The sequence below is a fragment of the Eimeria maxima genome, genomic scaffold (genome assembly GCF_000499605.1).
Source record: "Eimeria maxima Weybridge genomic scaffold, Emw_scaff146, whole genome shotgun sequence".
Taxonomy (NCBI): Eukaryota; Apicomplexa; class Conoidasida; order Eucoccidiorida; family Eimeriidae; genus Eimeria; species Eimeria maxima.
Genome location: NW_013563519.1, coordinates 35,001 through 45,852, shown reverse-complemented (window position 1 = coordinate 45,852; position 10,852 = coordinate 35,001). Strand labels below are relative to the sequence as shown.

The window sequence follows — 10,852 nt, the reverse complement described above, 5'->3', positions numbered from 1 at the left end:
ATAAATTATTTTTTTTTTTTTTTTTCTTTTTATTAATGACACACACTCGGGTGTATAGGCAGCTCAAAGACACAAAGAAAAAGAAGGATAGGGATTATTATAAACCCTAAACCCTAAACCCTAAACCCTAAACCCTAAACCCTTAATCTACAACCGGTAAATCGTACATCGGACATCGTAAACCCTCAGCCTCGACACTAAACCCTAAACCCTAAACCCTAAACCCTTGTATGCAATAACGAGCCATTGGCAACATCCGCAACAGCAGCAGCTGCAGCAGCAACAGCAGCAACAACTGCAGCAGCAGCAACAGCAGCAACAAAAACTGCAGCAGCAGCAGCAAACGCGGTGGAAGACGCCACAAATTACTGCTGCGGTCAACAGCAACTGCAGCAGCAACTGCAGCAGCAACAGCAGCAGCAACAGCAACAGCAGCAGCAATGAGTCTGCTGCAGGCAGCTGTTGAGAAAGCCCACCTTCTCCTCGGTACGGGTCTACCCAACAGCAGAAGCAGCAACAGCAGCAGCAGCAGCAGCAGCAGCAGCAGTCCTGCTAGCAGCGACTGCAGCTGCAGCAATAACATAAACTACAACACAAGCAGCAGCAGCAGCAACAGCAACAGCAGCACAAAAAAATTGCATGCGTTTGTCTGTGTTGCTGTTGCAGAAAGAGAAGAAGAATTAGTACTGCAGCAAGAAGCTGCTGCTGCTGCTGCTGCTGCGCCGGATGCTGCAGTAGCAGCAGATGATGATAATGCCGTGGAAGCAGCAGCAGCATTAGCAGCAGCAGCAGCAGCAAATGCAGCAGCAGACAAAAATGCTGCTGCAGCATGGCCTTCTCCTTCTGCTGCTGCATTCCTCGTCAGCTGTTCGCAGCGTCTGCAGCTTGCTGCTGCTGCTGCTGCTGCAGCAGACACAGCAGCAGCAGCAGCAGCAGCAGCAGCAGCACAGCCAAAAGAGGAGGATGTTGGTAATATTGCATTTGTTGTGGGAAACAGCAGCACAGATCTGGTTAGTAAACCCTAAACCCTAAACCCTAAACCCTAATGCTAAACCCTAAACCCTAATTGTACACTCGGCAGCATCTGCTGCCATCATCTTCATCCTATAATACCAACTTTAGGGTTTAGGGTTTAGGGTTTAGGGTTTAGGGTTTGTCTGTGTTACAGGATTCTACTGTAGCTGCTATTGGCTACGCCTTCTGTATGGAGACATGCCGCCTGCTGCAGCAACAGCAGCAGCAACAGCAGCAACAGCAGCAGCAGCAGCAGCAGCAGCAGCAGCAGCGGGTTTGTCTTCCTGCCTTCTTACCCTTTGTTGATTGTTCCCCTGAGGATTTCCGCAGCAAGCTGCAAGTAAGCATGCTGCAGTTTATTTGCTGCTGTTGCTGCTGCTGCTGCTGCTCCTGTTGCTGCTGCTGTTTCTGTTGTTGTTGCTGCTGCTTCTCCACTCTTGTTGCTGCACATGGTACTGATGTGCTACTGCTGCTGCTGCTGCTGCTGCTGCTGCTGCTGCTGCTGCTGCTGCTGCTGCTACGAAGGTGGATTGGTGGACTTCCTGCTGCTTGGGCGAATCATCGACCTCTTGTCTTCTCTTCTTACCTCAACAAATGCCGCAGCAGGTCAGCAGCAGCAGCAGCAGCAACAGCAGCAGCAGCTGCAGCAGCAGCAGCAACAGCAGCAGCAGCAATAGCAGCAGGATAGATGTTGTTGGCTTCTTTATAGTGCTGCCTCTTGCATGCAGCTAGCTGCAGCTAGCTGTAGCTAGCTGTAGCTATATAGGAGTGTTGTGTGGGCGCAGGTGCTGCAGCAGCAGCAGCAACTGCAGCAGCAACAGCAACTGCAGCAGCAGCAGCAACTGCAGCAGCAGCAGCAGCAGCAGCAGGGGGGGAGTAAGAAGGGATGTGTTTGTTTTTGTTTGGTTGACCACAACAACTTGGAGGGAGATAGGAGGCTGTAAGGCTGCTGCTGCTGCTGTTGCTGCTGCTGTTGTTGCTGCTGCTGCTGTTGCTGCTGCTGCTGCTGCTTATGTATATAATAGATATATAATATATATATCCGTCACCCCTCAATTTGCTGACTGACAATTTAGGGTTTAGGGTCTAAGGTCTAGGGTTTAGGGTTAAGGGTTTAGGGTTTAGGGTTTAGGGTTTAGGGTTTAGGGTTTAGTGTTTTGCAGGTGGCAGGAGAAAGTAATAAGTTGCTTAGATCATCATGAAGATAAACAACAATTAACAACAAATGCATGCAAATATATTACTGGTCCTCGTGTTGGCTCCTGTGCCTCTCTTGTTGCATTAGCCGTAAACCCTAAACCCTAAACCCTAATTTGACTGATCTTCGTGTTGGCTCCTGTGCCTCTCTTGTTGCATTAGCCGTAAACCCTAAACCCTAAACCCTAAACCCTAATTTGACTGGTCCTCGTGTTGGCTCCTGTGCCTCTCTTGTTGCATTAGCTGTAAACCCTAAACCCTAAACCCTAAACCCTAATTTGACTGGTCCTCGTGTTGGCTCCTGTGCCTCTCTTGTTGCATTAGCTGTAAACCCTAAACCCTAAACCCTAAACCCTAAGTTGACTGGTCCTCGTGTTGGCTCCTGTGCCTCTCTTGTTGCATTAGCCGTAAACCCTAAACCCTAAACCCTAATTTGACTGATCTTCGTGTTGGCTCCTGTGCCTCTCTTGTTGTATTAGCCGTAAACCCTAAACCCTAAACCCTAAATACATTTGGCTAGGACATACTTCCCTCTTTAAGCCAAACCCTTGTCTGCATTTTTCTAGGGTTTTGACGGGGGCTCTAGTTCTTGAGGGTTTAGGGTTTAGGGTTTAGGGTTTGTATTTGCAGCTAAGGGCTGTACAACGTCTTGGGGGTTTGCCGCCTCCCCCTCGCGACCTCGCGGCCCTTCTTATAGGGGCTATTATAACAGGTAGGCTAAACGCTAAACCCTAAACCCTAAACCCTAATAATATATATACAAATAAAACAGCTAGCTAGCTAGCTAGATGTTTGCTGCTGCCTCTGCTGCTCTGTACAGACACCGTGGCGTGTAAACCCGAGCTACGAGGGGTTCGATGGAACGAAGTGTAAACCCTAAACCCTAAACCCTAAACCCTAAACCCTAAACCCTAAACCCTAAACCCTTCTGCTTCAATCGGTCCCCTTTCCTCCACTCTTCTTAAGCATTTTTACGGTTTATTTGATGGCCTCTTGCCCCCAACTCTAGGGTTTAGGGTTTAGGGTTTAGGGTTTAGGGTTTAGGGTTTAGCGTTTGCTGGCAGGGATAAAGGAGCAATGGATTGGTTATTGAATATATTAGGATGGAGTTATGAGGGTTTAGCGATTGTTAGACGAGGGTTTGAAATCCTTAGATTTGATATACAGAAACAACTCGCCCTCGTAAACCCTAAACCCTAAACCCTAAACCCTAGCTAAACCCTAAACCCTAAAAACCCCAAACCCTAATCCTTGTAAACCCTCGACTTGAATGCCTATGTACTGTAGACTTGGAAACCTTTGCTGTAAACCCTAGAACCCAACCCCTAACCTCTAAACCCTAAACCCTAATTAACTACAAACCCTAAACCCTAAACCCTAAACCCTTATTTTCTTTCAGGGTGTGCCGGCATTGCTGCGGAGTGATTTTAAATCCTTCTCCTACCCAAAGTGTTCAGTAAGTTACTTATTTATTTATTTTATTTTTATTTATTTATTTGTTTTTATTTATTTATTTATTTTATTTATTTATTTATTATGTATACATTTATATATTTTTTATTTGTTTATTTCTTAGTTATTGTTTTGTTTTATTTTATTTCTTGATATATTTATTATTTTAAACATTTAATTTACTAACCCGTAAACCCTAAACCCTAAACCCTAAACCCTAATTTTTTTTTTTAGGGTTTGTCCTTTTGTAGGTCGGATTTTCTTCATTGACGATTTCTTTGCAAATTCTTTTTTCTCAAGAAAAAACAAAAAACGCCATTTATTCATTTGTTGTATGTAAACCCTAAACCCTAAACCCTAGCTAAACCCTAAACCCTCGATAAACCCTAAACCCTCGCTAAACCCTAGATTTATACGCATCGGGTTTAGTGATAGCAGCACAAATTGTTCCGATCCATTGCATACAGTTAGTTGCATGCGCTCGTACTCCTACTGCTGCTGCTGCTGCATTCATTGCTGCTGCTGCTGCTGCTGCTGCTGCTGCTGGGGTTATGAGCAGGCAGACGCAGCAGCGTCGGGTTTGCAGCTGTATGTGCTGTTGTCGCTAAACCCTAAAAAAGAAAATAATCAACGTAAGTTGAGGGTTTAGCGAGGGTTTAGGGTTTAGGAGAGATTTGAACAGAGAGACTAGCATAGCCAATAAATTAGGGTTTACAGTCTAGGGTTTAGGGTTTAGGGTTTGGGGTTTGCAGAGATGGAGCGACAGCTGGCGATCCTCGCTGTGGCATCAGAAGACGAAAGACTTGAAGGTAATCCCTAAACCCTAAACCCTCGTATATAGTTTATGTTATTTCTTGTTCTTCTCTCTCCTCCTTTGGCGTATGCCTAGCTATGCAGGCAGCCATGGAGGGTTTAGGGTTTAGGGTTTAGGGTTTTGTGTGCTGCAGCGGCACGAGGGTTTATAACAAGATGTAACAACATACAAGAAGGAGAAGAGGTTAGAGGTCCTCCTCGTCTTTCTTCTCAAGAAACCCTAAACCCTAAACCCTACGAATTAATTGATGACAATAAACAAATACGAGCCTTCTGTTTTCCCCAGGTAATGGGGGTTTAGGGTTTAGGGTTTACGAGGGTTTCTGCTGCTGCAGTTATAGTGATTGGCGACATCATCACTGTAATCGAGGGTTTAGGGTTTAGTAAGCACTGTGTTTAGGGTTTAGCGTTTTAAGGGTTTAGACAGAGAATATGCAGGGTTTAGGGTTGGGAGGGAAATTAGGGTTTAGGGTTTAGGGTTTAGGGTTTAGGGTTTGCAGGTTAACTCAAATCTATCAAGGAAGCTCTTAGAGCCACTCTTAGCATTTTGCTTTCAATAGAAAATAGCAGAGATGCAGCAGCGCAACAAATTACAGTGCTGCTGCTGCTGCTGCTGCAGCTGCTGCAGCAGCTGCTGCAGCAGCTGCTGCTGCAAGTTGCTGCTGCTGCAGTTGCTACTGCAGCAAGAATTGAAATATCTGCCCCTGCTGCTGCAGCTGCAGTTGCTGCTGCAGCTGCAGTTGCTGCTGCAGTTGGTACTGCAGCAAGCATTCAAAAATCTGCCCCGCTGCTGCTGCTGCTGCTGCTAAATCAGCAGCAGCAGCAGCAGCTATATTTGTTTTGATGCTCCGGAGGCACATAGCACTAAAAATGTATTTTTTTCGCAAACCCTAAACCCTCGTAAACCCTAAACCCTCGTAAACCCTAAACCCTAATAAACCCTAACCCCTCTTCTTTATGCCTGCAGTGGCATAAATAAGGGGGTTTATGGTGTTGCTCCAGCAGCATTGCTGCTGCAGCCCTAAAATCAAAGCTCTGGCTGCTGTTGCTGCTGCTGCCGTTGCTGCAGCAGCTGCTGCTGTTGCTGCTGCTGCTGCGGCAGAAACGCCTCTGAGAAAACGTCATCCCAAGAACGATAGGCTGCATGCAGCACAGCAGCAGCAACAGCAGCAACAATGCATGCAGCAACAGCAGCAATGCACACAGCAGCAACACCAATAGCAATTCATGCAGCAGCAGCAGCAGCAGCAGCAGCAGCAGCAGTAGCAGCAGCAGCAGCAGCAGCACTTACGAAGAATTCCTCCCCATCGTGTTGACCACATTGTAGCTCCCAATAGACCTCCGTTTACAGCAGCAGCAGCTTGCTGCCGTTGCTGCTGCTGCTGCATATGCTGCTGCTGCTGCAGCATATGTTGAGCAGCAACAGCAGCAAGAGGAGCAGAGGGAAGAGGAGGGTTTGGTGTTTCCTTAATAGGTATCTGTGCTGCTCGCATCTGCTGCAGCAGCTGCCTTGCTGCTGCTCCTGCTTGGCTGTGGGGTGTCTGCAGCAAACGTCGCCATTGCTGCTGCTGCTGCAGCGGCAGCAGCAAACTGCAGCAGCCAACGGCACCAGCAAAAAAACAAGATACCTGAGTACTCTGCAGCAGAAGCAGCAACAGCAGCAGCACGAATATTCAATGCATATTTAGCAGCTCCTGCTACGAATCCAGCAGCAGCAGCAGCAGCAGCAGCAGAGATAATAACAGCAGCAGCAGCAATCGCAGCAGCAGATGCAAGACAATGCCAGCGCCAGCAGCACCACCAAAACCATCATGAGCAGCAGCAACAGCAGCAGGTACAACAACAGCAGGAGCAGCAGCAGCGGCAGCAGGTAGTAACTAACCCTAACAGCAGTAATTCTTCTAGCAGCAGCAGCAGCAGCAACACCGCAGCAGCAGGAAAGAAAGAAGCAGCAATTAATATTATTTATTATTTCTTTTTCTTCTTCCTTAGTAAAATTAAATCCTCCTGCATGCAGCAGCAAACGTAAACGTGAATCTAATATACGGGCCTCTAATAAGGTTAATCTTTGCTGCTGCTGCTGCTGCTGCTGCTGCTGTTGCTGCTGCTGTTGCTGCTGCAGTTCATGCTGCTGCTGCTGCTGTTGTTGTTGTAGGTGCTGCTGCTGCTGGTATAGATCATGACCAAGGAAATGCTGCTGTGGGTCTTCTAGTTGCTCCGATAGGAGCTGCTGCTGTTGGTGCTGCTGCTGCTGTAGGTGCTGCTGCTGCTGCTGCTGCAGTTGTTGCTGCTGCTGCTGAGGAAGGTTAAGAGATTGGGGAGAATTCGGATAGAGAAAACGGCGCTGCAGTAGCAGTTGCTGCTGCTGCTGCTGGAGCTGTTGCTGCTGCTGCAGCAACTGTCGCTGCTGCTGCTCAGGGAATTGCTGCTGCTGCTGCTGCAGTAGCTGTTGCTGCTGCTGTAAGAAGTGCTGCTGCTGGTGCTGCTGCATTGGCAGGGGCGCTTGGGTGCATCAAAGGCCCTGCAGGCGGAAGAGCCGCTCTATTACCTCTGCTGCTGCTGCATTGCAAACCCTAAACCCTAAACCCTAAACCCTCAAGATGTACGACACACGCTAAGTTGTCTACAAAAGAGGTATATCTATGCAGCAGAAGAGCATATATGAGGATTAAAGACTCAGCAATTAGGGTTTAGGGTTTAGGGTTTTAGGGATTACTAGGGTTTAGGGTTTATTAGGGTTTAGGGTTTAGCTGTTGCTGTAGGCGCTGTGTTGCTGTAGGTGTATAATGTCTATGGTGCATATATACAGCATAAATAGGGATTAAATAGAATATAAATAGTATTTAATATTATTTATATTTATTTATTTAAATAAAAAGAAAAGAATTAATTTAAATAAGAATCAAGAAAACAATTCGCGTGCAGCGCATGCGTTTTTATATGGTTGAGGGTTTATTAGGGTTTAGGGTTTAGGGTTTACAGGGTATAAGGACGAGTCAATCTCCTATAAACAAGACAAAGACAAATAAAATATAAAAGGAGGAATTAAACTGTTTAATTTACTCTTTATTGTCTATTTTTTAGGGTTTTCTCTTTATGGTTTATTAGGGTTTAGGGTTTCTTATTATTAGGGTTTAGGGTTTAGGGTTTAGGGTTTGGAAGCCCCGCAGAGCCGAGCGCCCCACGATTTAACTTGTGACTGTCTCGTAGCCGTTGTTGCAGTAGTAGTGTATATTTCTTTTTGTTAAAAAGAATTAAATTTAAACCCTAAACCCTAAACCCTAAACCCCCAACCCTAAACCCTAAACCCTAAACCCTAGCTCGTTGGATGCTGGGGGTTGGGATCCTTCTTAGTCCTGCTCGCCGCCGTTGCCTTAGTCCTTTCTTTTCGCGATTTGTTTGTTGTCAAGAATTATTTAATTACTCAATTAATAAGACATTTAATTCTTATAGTGTCTGTCTGTTTAGCAGCAGCAGCAGCAGCAAGAACAGCAGCAAGAGCAGCAGCAGAAGCAACGGGAGTAGAAGAAGTTTGGAGATGACGGCGAGTTCTGCGAGTGAGGCTCAACATGAGCCGCAGCAACAGCAGCAACAACAGCAGCAGCAGCAGCAGCAGGACATTGCTGCTTTACAGCAGCAACTGCAGCAGCAGCAAGGTGAGGTAGCAAGACTACAAGAAGAAGCACGTCAATTACGTAAGCAGCAAGGGAGTAATTCTGCTGCTATTGCTGCAGCAACTGCATCATTAACAGCAGCACGTGATCGTGTACAGCAATTAGAGCAGCAACTGCAGCAGCAGCAGCAACTGCAGCAGCAGCAGCAGCAGGAAGAAGAAGACGATTTACCCCATTTCCTTAAATATAAACAACAATTCGAAAATATAATCAAAAGAAAATTCTACGTCGTCCCTTCCTTCGAGATTTATGGAGGATCTGGTGGTCTATTTGATTTCGGGCCCCCTGGTAAACCCTAAACCCTAAACCCTAAACCCTAATTTTGTAAACCCTAATTTTGTAAACCCTAATTTTTTTAGACCTTAGTAAATTTTAATTCATATATAAAAGAACTAAACCCTAATATACAGACTAATGAGGAAAAAAACAATAAACCCTTAACACATACAAATTACATCGATAGAACAAAATATATACTTAAGGGTTTAGGGTTTAGGGTTTATGCTATCCACTTTCTGGTGTATATAAGTATTTCTGTATTATTTATATAAAACATTTGTTTTTTTTCCCCCCAGCACCTTTATCCTTCTATGTCTCTAGGGTCTATATATTTCAAGGGTTTATTAAGGTTCTCTATTTTTCTAGGGTTTAGGGTTTAGGGTTTAGGGTTTAGGGTTTAGGGTTTAGGGTTTGTATACAGGGTGTGCACTAAAAAATCAAGTTGAGAATTTTTGGCGAAATAAATTTATTATAGAAGAAGAAATTCTTGAGATTTCTTCAACTTGTTTGACTCCCCATGCAGTACTTAAATCTTCAGGTAATTTATTATTTATTTATTTATTTATTTATTTTATTTATTTTATTTTATTTTTTATTCTTTTTTATTTTTTCTTCCTTTATTCTTTATTCTCTTTCTTTTAAATGGTTATACTTGGTAGGTTTATTTGTTGGTTGTTGTTCTTTTATTTATTTCCTTCTTTATTTATTTTTTCTTTGTTTATTATTAATTAAATTAAATAAATTATATAAATAAATATATATTATTTATCCATTTATTCTATTTGTTTTATTTATTTGTTTTATTTATTTATATTATTTATTTTATTTATTTATTTATTTATTTATTTATTTATTTATTTATTTATTTATTTATTTATTTATTTATTTATAGGGCATGTAGATCGTTTTACGGATTTAATGGTAAAAGATATAATAACAGGAGAATGTTTACGTGCGGATAAATATTTAGAGGAAATAATAGAGAAAGAAATAGAGAAGGTAAAGGAGAATAAATTAATAAAAGAGGAAGAAAAAGAGGAAAAAATAAATGAATTACAATATATAGCTAATCAGGCAGATGCCTATACACCTGAACAATTAGATGAATTATTTAAACGTTTTTCTGTCTTATCCCCAAGCGGTAATCCAATTTCTTCTCCTTTTCCATTTAATTTAATGTTTTCTTTAAAATTAGGTCCTAAACAGGAAGGAGTAGCAGCAACAGCAGCAGCAGCAGCAGGTAGCAGCAGCAGCAACAATAGTAATGGTACAGAAAAAGAAACGATTGAGAAGCGTGATGAAGAATCGTCAGCTTCATGCAAAAAAGAGAAACAATCAAAAAAACAGCAGCAGCAGCAGCAGCAGCAGCAAGTACAGCAGCAGCAGCAGCAGCAGGAAGGATTAGGACATTTACGTCCTGAGACAGCTCAAGGTATATTTGTAAATTTTCGTCGTTTATTTGATTATGTTGGAGGAAAAATACCATTTGCTTGTGCACAAATAGGAATTGGATTCAGGAACGAAATATCCCCAAGAAATTATTTATTAAGAACAAGAGAATTTTTTATGGCAGAAATTGAACATTTTTGTAGCCAACAAGGAAAAAAAAAATATTATAAATTTAATTCTATTAAACATTATTATTTACCATTATTTAGTGCTAAAGATCAATTAGGAGGAGCAGGATCCAGTGTGGGATCGGGATCGGCATCCGAAAATTTGGGATCGGGATCGGGATCGGGATCGAGTGTGGTGTCGGGGTCGGGATCGGGATCGGGATCGAGTGTGGGGTCGGGGTCGGGATCGGGATCGGGATCGAGTATTGTATGCGGATTTGGAAATGGTCCTCGTTGGTATTTAAGACGATTAGAGGATGCAGTAAATGATGGTATAATAGATAACGAGACATTAGCATATTATTTATATAAGACTTATTCTTTCCTTATTTCTCTTAATATACCTAGTAAATATATTAGATTTAGGCAACATTTACCATCAGAAATGGCACATTATGCTGCTGATTGTTGGGATGCAGAAGTATTTACTTCTTATGGTTGGATCGAAGTTGCTGGACATGCTGATCGAGCTGGTATACCTCATAAACCCTAAACCCTCATAAACCCTAAACCCTCATAAACCCTAAACCCTAAACCCTAAACCCTCATAAACCCTAAACTCTTATAAACCCTCATAAACCCTTTATAAACACTAATAAACACTAATAAACCCTTATAAACCGTAATAATATACCTCAATATAAATAAATAAATAAATAAATAAATAAATAAAATAAATAAATAAATAAATATGTATATAATGTTATGCTGCAGCATATGACCTAACAAGACATTCAGAGGCAACAAAAGTGCCATTAGTTGCTTATGAGCGTTTGTCTCCCCCTATAAGAGAAGAATATATAAAAG

At 42.9% G+C, this 10,852-nt stretch overlaps 2 protein-coding genes across 2 annotated transcripts; both read left to right on the top strand.

The window, feature by feature from the left end:
- Positions 1 to 440: 440 nt before the first annotated feature.
- EMWEY_00017570 (hypothetical protein, conserved) lies at positions 441 to 5,036 on the top strand (the record flags this gene model as incomplete). Its single annotated transcript, XM_013477565.1, has 12 exons — positions 441 to 486; positions 667 to 1,010; positions 1,169 to 1,354; positions 1,800 to 1,954; positions 2,178 to 2,301; positions 2,842 to 2,923; positions 3,032 to 3,080; positions 3,276 to 3,393; positions 4,223 to 4,295; positions 4,416 to 4,472; positions 4,611 to 4,660; positions 4,977 to 5,036. 12 exons carry the CDS (start codon positions 441 to 443, stop codon positions 5,034 to 5,036), a joined length of 1,344 nt encoding a protein of 447 aa, XP_013333019.1.
- Positions 5,037 to 8,014: 2,978 nt separating this feature from the next.
- EMWEY_00017560 (glycyl-tRNA synthetase, putative) lies at positions 8,015 to 10,538 on the top strand (the record flags this gene model as incomplete). Its single annotated transcript, XM_013477564.1, has 3 exons — positions 8,015 to 8,438; positions 8,851 to 8,967; positions 9,625 to 10,538. 3 exons carry the CDS (start codon positions 8,015 to 8,017, stop codon positions 10,536 to 10,538), a joined length of 1,455 nt encoding a protein of 484 aa, XP_013333018.1.
- Between the last annotated feature and the right edge of the window lie 314 nt (positions 10,539 to 10,852).